Source organism: Lutjanus erythropterus, chromosome 19 (assembly GCF_056507025.1).
Source record: "Lutjanus erythropterus isolate fLutEry1 chromosome 19, fLutEry1.hap2, whole genome shotgun sequence".
In the NCBI taxonomy this organism is placed as follows: domain Eukaryota; kingdom Metazoa; phylum Chordata; class Actinopteri; order Lutjaniformes; family Lutjanidae; genus Lutjanus; species Lutjanus erythropterus.
This window is the reverse complement of record NC_139335.1, coordinates 526,114-542,500: the sequence shown is the minus strand read 5'-3', so window position 1 is coordinate 542,500 and position 16,387 is coordinate 526,114. Positions and strand designations below refer to the sequence as shown.

Genomic DNA, 16,387 nt, shown 5'->3' with positions numbered 1-16,387 from the left:
CGTCTGTCCTGTCCTGTGATTGGTCGTGAGCTCACCTGTGGCAGGTGAGCTGTATGTGGAGCAGGTTAATGAGATGCAGGTGTTGTGGCGTGAGCTCGTATCGCTGTCATGGAGCCGTCAATAAATTCATCAGGCAGCTCGACGCTGACATTTACATCAGCAGTGAAAAACACACCTTCAATATTCAACTCCGTCGATCTGAAACTTTATTAACATTTGTTTTGTGACACTTGAGCAGCTGTTGTGTTTTATTGATCTATGCTTCATCTAAATAATTAATGATCAGTTAATAATCAATAATTAATCTACAGCTGAATCCTCTGCAGCTCAGCAACGATGAAAATAATCCATTTGCGTCGATTATAGATTAATACAGATTATAGAATAAATTAAAAGTATATGAGTGTATATAAAGTGGTGACATGAAAATATCAAGAACGTTCCACTAATACACTGATTGTTCTTTTTGAGTATTTTCATTTTCTGTTATTTTGAACTTCTGTTCTACATGTCAGAGACAAATATTCCAAATATAGATTAGAATTATTGATTTTATCATCATTAACCACAGATAAAATCATCAACTCTGTTTACTTTTCATTAGTTTTGTATTTTATCATCAGACGTTCACTCAGTTTCTCCTCCGACATAAAGACTGAACCACAGGACACATTAAAAACTTCTCTGTCCTGCTGTCTTTTCTTTTTTCTGTCCATTTTTCTTTTCTTTTCTTTTCTTTTCTTTTCTTTTCTTTTCTTTTCTTTTCTTTTCTTTTCTTTCCTTTCATGAGTCGTCTCACTTGACATGACAGGACGCGTGTCCTCGTTGCTGCACAAACAAACTAGTAGCAGTAGTAGTAATACTAGTAACATTGAGTAAAATGAAATCAGATAAAGTAAACTGAAGTAAACTAACCAAACTGACCTTAACTGTTTTTTATTTTTTACTTCAATCAATGCTGATCTATTTTATGATCTATTAATATTATTATCATGGTGTTCATGTTAAATAGAACACACACACACACACACACACACACACACACACACACACACACACTGTGGCTGGTTGTTTGTTGGTTTCATGTTTCTGAGGTTGAATTTATTTATTGAGTTTTCTGCTATAAAACCCCCAAAACTCTGAGCTGAGAACAACAGAACACATCCACCAGAACCAGGGCCAGAACCAGAACCTGAACCTGAACCAGAACCAGAACCTGAACCAGCCATGGACAGAGGTGAGACATGAACAGACAGGACTCTTCACTGTGTTTTACTGGATTTTTTTTATTGTTTCCATGATAATAAAACTTTAATGTTGAACCAGCAGAGGACGCGTGTTACTGTCACCATGGTAACCGAGCTCTGTGTGATGTCAGACTGAACTTTTTAAACATCTTTAGATTAATTAAAATCTATCTCTCACCTGCCCGTCCTTCACCTGTCTGTCTCTCAGTGGTCCTCCTGCTGTCGGTGGTGTGTCTGGGTGTGTCCTCTCAGCCAATCACAGACGGCCAGCGTCTGTTCTCCATCGCTGTCAGCAGAGTTCAACACCTTCACCTGCTTGCTCAGAGGCTCTTCTCCGAATTTGTAAGTCAAAACAAAATGAAATGAAATGAAATGAAATGAAACAGACTCGCAGGAACAAAACACAACATTGAACCTGTGTGTTTGTTAGGAGAGCTCTCTGCAGACGGAGGAGCAGCGTCAACTCAACAAAATCTTCCTGCAGGACTTCTGCAACTCTGATTACATCATCAGCCCCATCGACAAGCATGAGACACAACGCAGCTCTGTGAGAACACTGCACTACACAGTACTACACAGTACTACACAGTACTACACAACACTACACAGTACTACACAGTACTACACAGTACTACACAACACTACACAGTACTACACAGTACTACACAGTACTACACAACACTACACAGTACTACACAGTACTACACAGTACTACACAACACTACACTGCACTACACAGTACTACACAGTACTACACAGTACTACACAGTACTACACTGCACTACACAGTACTACACAGTACTACACAGTACTACACAACACTACACAGTACTACACAGTACTACACAGTACTACACAACACTACACTGCACTACACAGTACTACACAGTACTACACAGTACTACACTGCACTACACAGTACTACACAGTACTACACAGTACTACACAACACTACACTGCACTACACAGTACTACACAGTACTACACAGTACTACACTGCACTACACAGTACTACACAGTACTACACAGTACTACACAGTACTACACTGCACTACACAGTACTACACAGTACTACACAGTACTACACAGTACTACACTGCACTACACAGTACTACACAGTACTACACAGTACTACACAGTAGCACAGTTGTTGTAGTCGAATCTGTTATCTGTCTGCTGTCATTTGATTGGTTCTAGGTTCTGAAGCTGTTATCTATCTCCTATCGATTGGTCGAGTCTTGGGAGTTCCCCAGTCGTTCTCTGTCCGGAGGTTCTTCTCCAAGGAACCAGATTACTCCCAAACTGTCTGAGCTGAAGACAGGGATCCTGCTTCTGATCAGGGTGAGAACACACACACACACACACACACACGCACACATGCTCATCTGCCGACCCGTACCTGTGTGAGTAACCATGTGATCCTGCAGGCCAATCAGGACGGAGCAGAGATCTTCCCTGATAGCTCCGCCCTCCAGCTGGCTCCTTACGGAAACTATTATCAGGGTCTGGGAGCTGACGAGTCTCTGAGACGAACCTACGAACTGCTTGCCTGCTTCAAGAAAGACATGCACAAGGTCAGGGACAGGATGGCTGATGATGTCACAATGAGGTCATGATGACGTTGTGATGGTGTCATGATGAGGATGTTTGTCTTTACAGGTGGAGACATACCTGACGGTGGCCAAATGTCGACTCTCTCCAGAGGCCAACTGCACCCTGTAGCCCCGCCCCTAAGTGATGACGCCACGCCCCTGACAATGATGTGTCCCTGCATGTTCTGTAGCTCCGCCTCCACGCTCTCCGACTCTGCTAACTAGCATTAGCTTCCAGTGGGTGTTTTTTTTTCTCACAGTGATGATGACAGTGAAGGTTTTCTGATGTTGTGATGATGAAAGCTGTAAACAGGAAGTGATGTCACACTGTCTGTGTGTGAAATAAAGCCTGTGCTGTACTGCAGCCTTGTTTCTCCTTCATGTCTTCATGTTTATTGTTTTATTTTTGGGGTGTTTTTCCACTGTCCGTCCTGGTTTTCATTGGCCCGTTTGTGATCAGACCCTCTGATTGGCTACAAGAATGCAGATCAAATGTTAGGATATTAATTCAATATTGTACTCAGTACTCAATTTTGAGTTCAAAAGTAACTAAGTAGATTACATAGTAATGTGTCTGTGTGAAGGAGTGAAACTACGAAGACAGATTAATGTGTCAGAGACATGTTGAGTCTAAATCCAGGATGTTCAGAGTCATGAAGGCGGCTCTCTTTCAACCTGCTAGATCACCATGGTAACTGATGCTAAACTCATCACCTGGTCAGGAGCCGGTTATGTTCAGAGTTTATGATTAAATCGTCTGTAAAAAGTGTCGTTCTTTAACTAATTATTGTTCTAACAAGGTTGTTTATGAGCGATATAACTTTTAAACTGAGGGAGGAGGTTAACAATGAAAAGTTGTTGAGCTGTATGTTCATAATATCACCGAACGAATCCATATAATGTAAAAATGAAACAACAGCACAAACTGTCTGCATCACGTTGTCATGGTAACCTCTGTTTGGTGATGCAGAGTCATTTTTCTCGTTTGCTCCAGATCATATTAACACTTTAAATTGACATGGTTTATAATCCACACAGTAAAATAATGATGAAGCAACTACAGACACTTTGAAGGCTTTTTACTGTTTTCTGTTTTGTCTGTGATTTTGCAGCTCAGATCACTGATTAGAAAATTCATCATCATTTATCACAGACAATCTTAAATCAGTTCCACTCATTTTACGTTGGTTTGGTGAAAAACTTCAGTGATGTCCTCGTCTTTGAGGATGACATTGTCTGTATTTTGTCCAGAGAAGACAGATGGTTTGAGAGAGGAGTGAAAGAGGCCATTTTTGTTAACCTGGAACGGCCGTCTCTCAACAGAGGAGGACGTCTGAGACACAATTTATCTTCCACTTTCAATGCAGTCTTAAGATCAGTCCCCAGGCAGTTGGATACCCACCTGAAATCATGTGACTCCAACAAGTCACATGATAGCAGAGACTTTAATGACTCCCATTCACACCTCCCCCCAGGTGAAACTAATGAGTCACACAATGGAGGGGCGGGCACATGAGTCACATGCTCCCCTAGGTGTTAACGACCACATTAGGTTTAATACCTGAACTCCCAAACCAGTCAGGCAGAACTGAAGAAGCCTCTTGGATGAGAGACGAAACGTCCTCAAGAACTCTATCAAGTCCACTTGCCTACTACAAACCTTGATACGAACTACATAGTCATGCATATTCACTTTTACAACAAGTAAAAATACTTAACTTAAATAATAATACTTAAATAGTAGCCCAGAAAACTACTTAATTACATACAGTAATCTGAGTATTTGTGATTTCAGATGCACCCCAGTCATTTTGTTTTGTTTTGTTTTCTGATAAATGATTTTTAATGAATTATATCAGCACAAAGAAAAAATTAGAATACAAATAGAAACCTGAGTATGTAAATATATTTTAAAACAGTCTTTATGTTAATTTTTATCTGTATCTTTCTACAGGTGTATTATCATTATTAACACCTTAATTAAATATTATTGCATCTCATTAAACTGCTAGGAAAAGTCATATGACAGTCCTCTGTAACACCACGAGGGGGCGACAGGACGCGTTTCTCATCTGCTTTACTTTCATTTCACCAGCAGGGGCCGCGGCAGCTGCTTCGGCTCTGTCCGTTTCACGCTCGTTCATCTCCGCCCGGGCCTTCTACCCCTTCGGTAATCTTCGGCAGCATTCGGCAGTGTTCGGCTGGTAACGGTCGGTGTGTTCAAATCTTCGGCCGCAAGCAGCTCCTCCAGGAGACCGAAGTGAAGAAAGAGCGGAGAGAAAGAAGCGACAGAAGGAGAGAGGAGTCGGGATGACGGTGCTGCAGGAACCTGTCCAGGTAAAAACTCACCTTCAGCTCGGTGTCATGAGCGCGGAGCCCCGGGGAGCTGCCTGCTCCGGCTCGGCCTGAGCGGCTGCTCTAGTCCGCGGTGTAGAGTGAGCTGTCCTCCCCGCCATAGGCGCCACAGGCCCCGCACTCCGCCGCAAGCGGCCCGCAGCGTTTCAGCGGTGTTATCGGTGTTAAAAACGCGAACATTACAGTGAGGTTTGATGTGTCCGGGCTCGGCTTGGTCAACACTTTAACACAATGATAGATGGTCTGCTAACGTCAGCTTGGTTTCAGCTCAGACAGGTTACACCAGACTCCTTTTAAAGATCTGTCAATTTAAGGTTTCTGTTAGTGTCGGTTAATAAATTAACTTAGTGGGGTCATTCTTCTCACCTGTCGTGACGCACCTGGTGCCTAACGCCACTTCGGCATAGATTGTATACATTAGCCATCTTTTCATTAAATAACAATTTACAATTAATTTCTCATGTTGGTCTGATGGTGCTGAGGTCACACTGCGCCGCTGAGAGCAGCAAGTTACCGCTCAAACTGTTATTAAAGTTTATTTTCTGCCCAAACAAACCGGGTCTCATTAAATGCATATATGCCGAAATGATCAGTGGACAGTAATGATTGATCAGTGAACAGTATTGATTGTTTAAAGAGTACAGTATTCATACTGATAAGGTGGGGACTATTAATCAGCTAGGTCTCAAATGCAGTTTTGTATTATAAGCTTTGCTAATGCTGAGCTTTTGAGTTGTTAGCTGTGAGCTAACACCGGGGCTAACGTCAGTCTGAGCGGCTTCAGTCCGCAGAAATCCGCTCTGAAGTTCACAGTAAACATCAAACATGTTACAGTTCAGTCTGTGGTTTATATGTGACTCTACACCAGCAGCACCGCTCAGCTGTTAGCCGCTGGGTGCTAATGCTAATGCTAACTAACGTTAGCTAGCTGCCGGTCAGCTGCTTAGCTGCCATGTCAGCTGCAATCAGAGCACATTAAATTGAGTAAAAACTGACTGGAGTTTGGTTTGCTGGTCCAGGTACAATCAGTATACACGTGTGACGTCACTGACCAGGTAAATGCGTGACATCATCTGCACGTCAACATAAACAGAGCGAGTTGATGCAGTGGTGTGTTGTCATGTTCAGTGATGATGATGTCAGTGAGCATGTGTGACAGGTGAACAGCTGGTCTGGGGTCAGTCTGTGTGTGTGTCAGCGATTATCAGATTGATTGACAACTAGTTTGACAATCAAACAATTGATCTGGCTGAGCCATTGTTAAAAAATCTCTGATTTCCGCCTCTTAAATGAGATTATTTTCTGGTTTCTTTACTCCTCTCTGACATTAAACTGAATATCTTTGAGTTGTGGACAAAACAAGACAGTTGACATCATTTTGGACTGACATTTTAGGGACCAAATAACTAACTGATTAATGGAAAAAAATTATCATTAAATATTATTATATTATTATTATTATTATAATTCAATTTTAGGAAAACTGTCATAGTGTAAAGAACACACCACTGAACAAGTTTTAAAAAATAACTTTTTTATGCAATCAGAACAGGGAAGCTAAATAAGAACACTACTAATGAGTGGTCATCAGTTTAAACACAACACCAAAAAAAAAAAAATTAATATGGACTATTTTTTCTTTAAAACAATGACTCAAACAGATTAGGTTTAATCAACGATCAAACTAGTTGGTGATTCATTTAATAACTGATGAATTGTTGCAGCTCTATAAGAGTATTTAACAGTAAGTGTTTTATTATGAACATAAAATATACTTTTCCATCAAAAGAAAGATATAAAATGTGTGTTCTGTTCTTTAGAAAGACAGAAGATGATGTGTAGAAATCATCTCTCTGTTTTCTCTCCACTGTTCTGACCAATAATGTTACTGAAGAGTGAAAATAAATCTCTGCCAGCTAACAGACTAGTTAGCTTAGCTCTGTGGCTAACAGAGGCTGGATGATGTCTGTCTGTCTGTGTGGGAAAGGCTCAAACTGAAAGTCCTCTTTCATCCTAACATGGAGACGTGTGAGGGGGTTTGTCCCCTCAGAGATCAGTTATGAAGTGTGTCTCATATTAAACCTGCCTGTCTTTCCCCTCAGGCTGCAGTGTGGCAGGCTCTCAACCATTATGCCTACCTGGATGCCGTCTTCCTCGCTGAAAGACTCTATGCTGAAGGTAACACCTGTCTGTCTGTCTGTCTGTCTGTCTGTCGGTCGCTGATGTTAGATTTGGGCAGTGTGAAGAAATTTCAGCACACCAGAGTATTAAAAAGATCCTGTCTGTGTGATTTTCAGTACTGTCATAAATACAGACGCTCCTCTGTCTGTTAATGTGATGGGGAGACACTGTCATGTAGTTCCCAGCTTGTGTCACCAGGGATCAGTGTCTCTGCTCTCTGAACACACAGACATGACATGTGGAGGATAAAATAGCCTGTTTGGGAATATTTTGGATTCAGTCCTGATGATAATGGTAAACCAGCAAACAGAGTGTGAAATCAACACCTGCTGAGCTTCAAATATGGGTCATATATCACTTGGCATGTAAAGTTTAAGACCCAACACCTTGGTGGGTAGGACTGGTACTGAACTTGGCACTTGTAATGATATTGACCAAAGCTCATTGGAACTACTGAGTACCAGATCACATTAAATCGATCGGTGACAAATTTAGATACCCATGAGTGCATCAGTGTGAGAGAGTGTCACAGAGTATAGAGGAAAAGAGAGAGAGAGCAGAAAATAATCAATTTAATGTTCCACATCTGTCTATCTCTTATTCATCCGACTTTATTAAATATGAATTTAAACATAAATCACAGGCTGTGTCCACATGGTCATGTGATACATGTGTTAACCTGTCTACCTGTCTGTGTGTCAGTGAGGTCAGAGGAGGCTCTCTACCTGTTGGCAACATGTTATTACCGCTCTGGGAAGCCTTATAAAGCGTACCGGCTGCTGAAGGCACACAGCTGCTCCACACCACAGGTTCGATTCCTGTTGGCAAAGTGCTGCGTCGAACTGAGCAAGTAAGAACACACACACACACACACACACAGGCTAATTAAAATGTTAACTATAGTATTACCTAAAAATATCAATATCAGTTTAAGTGTATGTTATATTTAGAATATTTTCTGTCAGACAGACTTTTCTGACAGGAGACCACCGTAAGACAAGTATCACTGTCTACAAACCAACCAAACTCCATTGATCAAATCAGTCATTTCAGCTCAGTGAACACAGGAGGTGTTGGTCTGCTGCCTCCATCTGTTAGTTTGTGATATTATGAGACTTCAGTGAATCTGAAATAACCCTTTAAAACATTGAACATTTTATATTGTTGGTCTCCTGTCAGAAAAGTCTGTCTGACAAAAAAGTAAAGAGGTGAAAATATTCTAAATATAGAGTACACTTGCAAGTACTATTGTAGGTAACACACTGACTGTGGAGAACAGTCACACATTAAAATACAAACTGTCCCTTTATTGTAACCAGTCTGATACCAGTGGAACCATTTAATTATAAAACACTCCCACCTGTCTGTCTTTACCTGTCTGTCTGTCTGTCAGGTTGGCTGAAGGAGAACAGGTTCTGATTGGTGGAGTGCTGAACAAACAGAAGAGTCAGGATGACATCATCACAGAGTTTGGAGACTCCGCCTCCTTCACGCTGTCATTACTGGGACATATTTACTGGTAACAGACCAATCCTCCCAGTCACCTGTCACTGCTATTAATGATGTGGAACACACTGAGTTCTGACCAGTCTGTCTGTCTCTCCGTATGTCTGTCTCTCTGAGCAGTAAGACAGATCGTGTTGCCAAAGGTGCTGAGTGTTTCCAGAGGAGTTTAACTCTCAACCCGTTCCTCTGGTCACCTTTCCAGAACCTCTGTCACCTAGGTAACACACACACACACACACACACACACACACACACACACACACACACACACACACACACACACACACGTTAATGAACCCCTGTTTTTCTGTTGGTAACCATTATTATGTTTCTTTTAATGGGCGGAGCTTAGCTGGAGGCAGTACACATCCCTACCAATTAAAGGAAAAAATTATCAACATATTGATCGATAATCAATACAGGAAAGATTTTTGAGGCTGGAAACAGCATTTTGTTTGATTTTTGCATGAAAAATGAAATTTGTACTTTAAACCATTGAGCCAGTGGGGTGAGTTCTTAGATTTACTGACATGTTAGTTTACTGCCTGGAGTCAGCAGGTCGTCCACCCTGAAAACACACTATGTATGTACTTTTTAACAAGTATGGATGTGAAAGGGGTCTTAAATTTCATTTACTGTTGTATTAAAAGGCTCTTAAATGTTACTTGTTAAAAGCTGCAGAAACACGTCTGAATTAAAGGAGGCACAATATGAACAAATAATAGAAACTTAAAAACATAAAAGAGTCTGACAATTTTAACAAAAGGATGGACGCTGCTTCAGTCCTTCCATTTTAAAACCAATGTTTATCTCAGGCAGACAGTTTAAAACCAGTTTAAAGTTAAAACTGGATTGCAGTTTAAACGAGCTCAACACTTTTACATTTAATCTCACAGTAAAAACTAAACTCAGGTTTAAATTTTATCCTTATTCATTTTAAACTTGTTTAAAAGTTAAAGTTCAAACAGGATTTAATCTGGTTTAAAAGTTAAACCCTGTTGGTGCAGCTCAGACCAAATGTCTATATGAACACATAGATGTAAAGTGTGTGCGTGTGTGTGCGTGTGTGCGTGTGTGTGTGTGTGCGCGTGGGTGTGGGTGTGGGGTCATTCCAGGAGAGAAACCAGATCCAGATCAGGTCTTCAGGTTGTCGTCTCTACAGAACTCTTCTATAGCTCCACCCCCTCCATCTGTTAGCCCTGCCCAGAATCCCTCCCACCGCCTAGACACCGCCCTCATGGAGACGCCGCAGGACACACTGGTACATACACCAAACACCTCTGCTACCAGTAATCAGATTACTCAGCTGGTTGTCATTGGATGTTTTCTCTCCTCTGGAGTTTAATCATAATCTGATAGTAATCTGATTACTTTTTTCTCCTTAGGAGTTGAATGGTTGTAATGTGATATCCAGATGATGTAATCAGATTACTCTTTTCTCTTCAGGAGTTGAATCGTTTGAATCTAGAATCGTCAAACGCCAAGCTGACATCTGATTTGTCGGTTTCCTACATCGACTCCTCCCTCATCTCCCCTGAGACTGGCTCCTTATTGGGTAACACGGTTTCCATGGCGTCAGCTGGCTCCTTATTGGCTAAGCAGAACAAGCCCAAGAGTGGGCGGAGTTTACTGGGGGGGCCTGCAGCACTCAGCCCACTGACACCCAGGTGAGTTACTGATCACAGCCGGTCACATGATCTCCAGCTGCTGACTCAGAAACCCTCCAATAGAAACTCTGCCGCTCCGTTATGTGATCATGGACCAATAGAAATGTAGCAGTGGTTATTGCCAACTCTGACTGTGTGTGTGTGTGTGTGTGTGTGTGTGTGTGTGTCTGTGTCTGTGTCTGTGTCTGTGTGTGTGTGTGTGTAGTTTTGGCATCTTGCCCCTGGAGCCCAGCCCTGGAGACCCCACATATCTACAGAACTATTCAGCTACCATGGAAACACAACCTACAGCTCCCAGCAAGAAGGTATATATACACACACACACACACACACACACACACACACACACACACACACTGTGTAGGAACCACTGATATTCCCTGTGAACAGGTGATCTCACCTGTGTCTCTGTCTGTCTGTCTCTCAGTCTGTCTCCAGGATCAGTCAGTCAAAGTCTGTCTTCAGTCAGAGTGGTAACAGCAGAGATGTTCTCCCCATCCCCTTCAACCAATCACAGAGCTCCGCCCCTCACACCAGGTAACTATAACAACCAATCACAGAGCTGCAGCCCTCCTCCAGGTGAATGTTTGATCAGTTTAGCGTAAATTGTGACAAGAAAACAACACAACGAGATGAAAATGAAGTAAAAGACAAAAATGATGCAAAGGACATGACAAGGTAAAAACAAGGTAACAAGACGAAAATAATGCAACAAGACACAAAAATGATCTAAAAGACTTAATAAGACAAGATGTCATGAGATGAAAATGGCGGACCCTCAAATGAAGTCTAAAGTAGTCTGTTTTTGAATAAAGTTTTGTATCTGGCGTCTCATCTTATGTCTTAGGTCTTATGATGACCTGTCTGTCTTTCAGTGGCTCTCCTCAGGTCCTCAGTCCCAGTATGTCTGGTCCTCCCAATGTTCAGCCCAGAAGAAGCTCCAGACTGTTTACTAGTGCCAGCTCTACTGCCAAGGTAATACTACAGTAATACTGCAGTACTACAGTAGTCCTGCAGTACTACAGTACTTTACTTTTACACTAACAAAACCTTGTTCTGTGTGTCCCTGTAGGAGAACAGTAAGAAGTTGAAGATGAAGTTTCCTACAAAGATCCCGAACAGGAAAACAAAATGTAAACCAGCGAAGACGTCGAACAGCAACAACCTTAACGAGAGTCTGGACATCCTGAGACTGGATCCCAGTCTGAGTCTGCCCGACACCAAAATCCCCCAGTACCAGAGGGCCGCCGCAGGTACTAATATACTCATTTCTCTGATATCCGATACGTCAGTATTTTCTGACTCATTTTAGTTAATTGCAGATTTACAATAAAATACAGTGCCTTTCAAAATAAAATACAATGAGTTAACCTGAACCTGATCTGATTTTTAAAATCAAAGCAGGAAGTTAATTTAAGTAGATGTTTGTCATCATCTTTACAAACAGTGTTCACACATGTATGTGTATGTCTTCTGTGTGTGTACAGACAGTGTGATGGCGTTGCTACGGGAACTGGGGCGTGGTTACCAGGCACTGTGTTCATACAACTGCAGAGAAGCCATCAACATCCTGACCTCACTCCCCCCCCAGCACTACAACACGGGCTGGGTCCTCACACACATCGGCAGGGCGTACTTCGAACTGGCTGAGTACACACAGGTAACACACACCTGACACACAGTGAATGACCTGATCGGTCTGCAGTGGCTGTTCGGGTGTTGTGATGTCATGATGATGCTTCTCTCTGTAGGCGGAGCGTCTGTTCAGTGAGGTTCACAGGATCGAGTCGTACAGAGTTGAAGGGATGGAGATTTATTCGACCACGCTGTGGCACCTGCAGAAAGACGTCGCCCTGTCCGCCCTGTCCAAAGACCTGACCGACATGGACAAGAACTGTCCTGAGGTAAGAACCACACCAGTCCACACACATAACACCTGCACAAACACTACACCTGTCTAAACACGACCCCTTTCACATAAAAATGTTGTATCATGGGGCCTTAAAGCGACAGTCCACCCAAAGATGAACTTTCCCTCAGTGTCTCCTCCTCCTGTTCTGATGTGAGGATGATGAAGATCTCCAGTTCATAAAACTCCTGGAGCTTCAGCAGAAAACTGAACTGCAGACAAATCCAGAACAACTGAAGTGACCAGTTTGAAAATGTAAAAACAAAATGTCTCTATGCTGCTCGTGTGGTGTGATCCAAGTGTACACACCTGAAGCAGGTACACAGGCTCTCGCCCAAGCAGTGCAACACGAGATACACGAGATCTGGATACCTTCACACCTGTGTTTACATGCTACCTGGAAGACTCAGACAACAGAGAGAGGTCTGCTCAGAAACCGTGACAGTTGACTTGAGAAGAAAATGTCTGAGGACTTCGACATAGAAGAGGAACATCATTTCTTCACCCATCCTCACATCAGCACAGGGGGAGGAGATGTTTAGTCAAATTTCATTTTTGGGTGAACTATCACTTTAAGCTGTCACTCTCTAACTACCTGTCTGTCTCTCTAACCCTCTGTATGTCTCTAACTACCTGTCTGTCTCTCTAACCACCTGTCTGTCTCTAACCACCTGTCTGTTTCTCTCTAATCACCTGTCTCTCTTTGACCACATGTGCATCTCTGTCTGACCACCTGCCTGTCTCTGACCACCTGTCTGTCTCGCTCTCTCTCTCTCTGCAGGCTTGGTGTGTAGCAGGTAACTGTTTCAGTCTGCAGAGGGAGCATGACATTGCCATTAAGTTCTTCCAGAGAGCCATCCAGGTGAGCTGCCGTTACCATGGTTACTGTTACCATAGTTCTCCAGGTTAGATTGATGACTTGTGTGTCTCTCTCTGACCCGTCTATCTCTCAGGTGGACCCAGGCTTTGCGTACGCTTACACTCTGCTTGGTCACGAGTTTGTCCTGACGGAGGAGTTGGACCGAGCGCTCGCCTGCTTCCGCAATGCCATCAGAGTCAACAACAGACACTACAACGCATGGTATGGTAACCGTGGTAACCAACATAAATTACATACAGTGCACCAACAGTATGTACAGTAGAATGTTGACAGTCAACAGACACTGCAAGAAATGATACCTGTGTACTGTGTGTATATACTGATATCTGATAGGCCGATATTTTCTGACTCATTTGGCCGATTGTCGATCCTGATATCTGCACTGATATTGTTACCAGGTGTCTTCTGGAATTAACATATTATCAGCTTACTGTTACTGTGATGGTGTCTGGTAAATGCAGGCATAGAATACAATGTTTTTCAAAATAAAATACATTGCTTTTCAAATAATTTTCTAAGTAAAATACAATGCTTTTAAAGTAAAATATATGATTTTCAAAATAAAATACAGTATTTCCTAAATAAAATCTGTTGATTTTCAAAGTAAAATTAAATACTTTTAATGCTTTTCAAAATAAAATGTGATGTTTTTCAAATACTTTTTGAAATAAAAATACAGTGCTTTTCAAAGTAAATTACAATGATCTTCACTATAAAATATAATGCTTTACAAAATGAAATTCAGTGGTTTTCAAAATAAAACACAGTGCTTCTCAAAGACAATGTTTTTTAAAATGAAATGCGTCTCATGACACTTTAAAGTGTCATCTTATCGTCATAAGTATCAACACCTCGGGGTGATACAGATATTTAATGTTAAAGGTGTGCTGATATACTGTACATGGTTTCTGCAGTAATGATCATACTCTACATACAGTTTGTATTTAGACATTAACACTACACAACACCATCAAAATGACCTGTCTGTGATGATGATGATGATGATGATGATGCTGTGTGTGTGTGTGTGTGTGTGTGTGTGTGTGTGCGTGTGTGTGTGTGTGCGTGTGTGTGTGCGTGTGTGTGTGTGTGTGTGTGTGTGCGTACATGTGCAGGTACGGTCTGGGGATGATTTACTACAAACAGGAGAAGTTCAACTTGGCAGAGATCCACTTTAAGAAAGCTCTGAGCATCAACCCTCAGAGCTCTGTGCTGCTCTGTCACATCGGAGTGGTACGTTAGCTTAGCATCCTCCATCTACAACACCTGCTCTGTTAGCTTAGCATCCTCCATCTACAACACCTGCTCTGTTAGCTTAGCATCCTCCATCTACAACACCTGTTCTGTTAGCTTAGCATCCTCCATCTACAACACCTGTTCTGTTAGCTTAGCATCCTCCATCTACAACACCTGTTCTGTTAGCTTAGCATCCTCCATCTACAACACCTGCTCTGTTAGCTTACCATCATCCGTGTGTGTGTGTATGTGTGTGTGTGTATGTGTGTGTGTGTGTGTGTGTGTGTGTGTGTGTGTGTGTGTGTGTGTGCATGTGCAGGTCCAGCATGCGTTGAAGAAGTCTGATGCAGCTTTAGAGACTCTGAACAGAGCAATTGGGATCGACCCCAAAAATCCACTCTGCAAGTTCCACCGAGCGTCCATCCTGTTCGCCAACGACAAGTACAAGGTAATCAATACTGTGATCTGGATCTGGAGAATCGACCTGACTGTACAATCACAGAAAAGTTTACCTTCATTGAGAGGGACAGATCAAAACGTAATAAAATTTACATCACACAGGACATGATGTCAATTCAATCTTTGAGAGGTTTTCAAAATAAAAGTTTGTGACTTGTTTCTTTTTAATAAAAATACAGGAACAATAATTATAACAATAATGATGATGACAGTAACCGATCATCTCTAATCAGTGGACTTAAAGTCTTAAAAAACTGTCTCCATGATGACCTGTCCTTGTCTCTGTCCTTGTCTCTGTCCCTGTCTCTGTCCCTGTCTCTGTCCCTGTCCCTGTCTCTGTCTCTGTCCCTGTCCCTGTCTCTGTGCAGGCGGCTCTTCAGGAGTTGGACGAGTTGAAGCAGATCGTTCCCAAAGAGTCTCTGGTTTACTTCCTCATAGGAAAGGTAACAAACATCACACGTGTGTATCTGTCTGTCTACCTGTCTGTCTCTCTCAGGTGTATAAGAAGCTGGGTCAGACTCACCTGTCTGTCTCTCACAGGTGTATAAGAAGTTGGGTCAGACTCACCTGGCTCTGATGAACTTCAGCTGGGCGATGGATCTGGATCCTAAAGGAGCGAACAACCAGATCAAAGAAGCCATTGACAAGAGATACCTGCCTGAGGACGAAGGTGAGACAGGTACACACCGATCAGTCGGTCTGATCATGTGAGACAGGTCTCAGATGACTCTGTAAATATTTTAAACTAAAGCTAATAATGAGACTAATAAAAACACTAAACATTCTCTTTCTCCACCTGTCTGTCTGTCTCTCTGTCCACCTGTCTCACCCTGTCAGCGGCCGAGCTGGATGACAGCCAGGACAGCAGCATCATGACGGACGCAGATGACACGCAGCTGCATACGGCGGAGAGCGATGATGTCCTTTAACCCCGCCCCTCCATTCAGCCTGCCTCCTGCTAGAGCCAAGACACGTCCTCCGCTCGGATCAGCATGGAGGAGTACTGTTGCTAGGCAACATTCTGACAGATGGATTTTCAGTTTAGCCCCACCCCCGGTCCTCGTCCCTGTCCTCTGATTGGCTGAAACAGACTGCTGCTGCCCCCGCCCCTCCTACTCTGACATCACAGCTGTTTTTTATGTTCTTTTTATCATCGTTATGGAAACAAATCAATAAAAATATGTAAACCCCGCCCACCGCTTTCTGTCTCACTCCTCTCACCTGATTGGACTAGGTAAGTTGAGGTACAGTTAAATGACACACAGCCAGTTCACTACAGACTGAGCTCATTCTGTTCACTGCTGTACTAATATACACAATAAAATATATTTTAGATACATATAATACATACAAAT

The 16,387-nt window shown here is 42.4% G+C and overlaps 2 protein-coding genes across 3 annotated transcripts; both read left to right on the top strand.

The window, feature by feature from the left end:
- Positions 1-1,185: 1,185 nt before the first annotated feature.
- On the top strand, positions 1,186-3,203 carry gh1 (growth hormone 1). The gene is made up of 6 exons (XM_084744315.1): positions 1,186-1,237; positions 1,456-1,589; positions 1,678-1,794; positions 2,445-2,588; positions 2,675-2,821; positions 2,907-3,203. Exons 1-6 carry the CDS (start codon positions 1,228-1,230, stop codon positions 2,967-2,969), a joined length of 615 nt encoding a protein of 204 aa, XP_084600441.1. The 5' UTR covers positions 1,186-1,227; the 3' UTR covers positions 2,970-3,203.
- Positions 3,204-5,019: 1,816 nt separating this feature from the next.
- cdc27 (cell division cycle 27) lies at positions 5,020-16,224 on the top strand. 2 transcript variants are annotated; one of them, XM_084744343.1, is made up of 20 exons: positions 5,020-5,176; positions 7,297-7,372; positions 8,078-8,225; positions 8,769-8,894; positions 9,002-9,099; positions 9,997-10,142; positions 10,328-10,548; positions 10,754-10,853; positions 10,976-11,085; positions 11,424-11,523; positions 11,621-11,801; positions 12,036-12,208; positions 12,300-12,452; positions 13,239-13,319; positions 13,411-13,538; positions 14,453-14,570; positions 14,893-15,021; positions 15,401-15,475; positions 15,573-15,711; positions 15,870-16,224. In XM_084744343.1, exons 1-20 carry the CDS (start codon positions 5,150-5,152, stop codon positions 15,959-15,961), a joined length of 2,421 nt encoding a protein of 806 aa, XP_084600469.1. In that variant the 5' UTR covers positions 5,020-5,149; the 3' UTR covers positions 15,962-16,224. The 2 variants fall into 2 exon arrangements, with proteins under 2 accessions (XP_084600469.1, XP_084600470.1); XM_084744344.1 differs by having other exon boundaries at positions 5,021-5,176; positions 15,573-15,702.
- Positions 16,225-16,387: the final 163 nt, after the last annotated feature.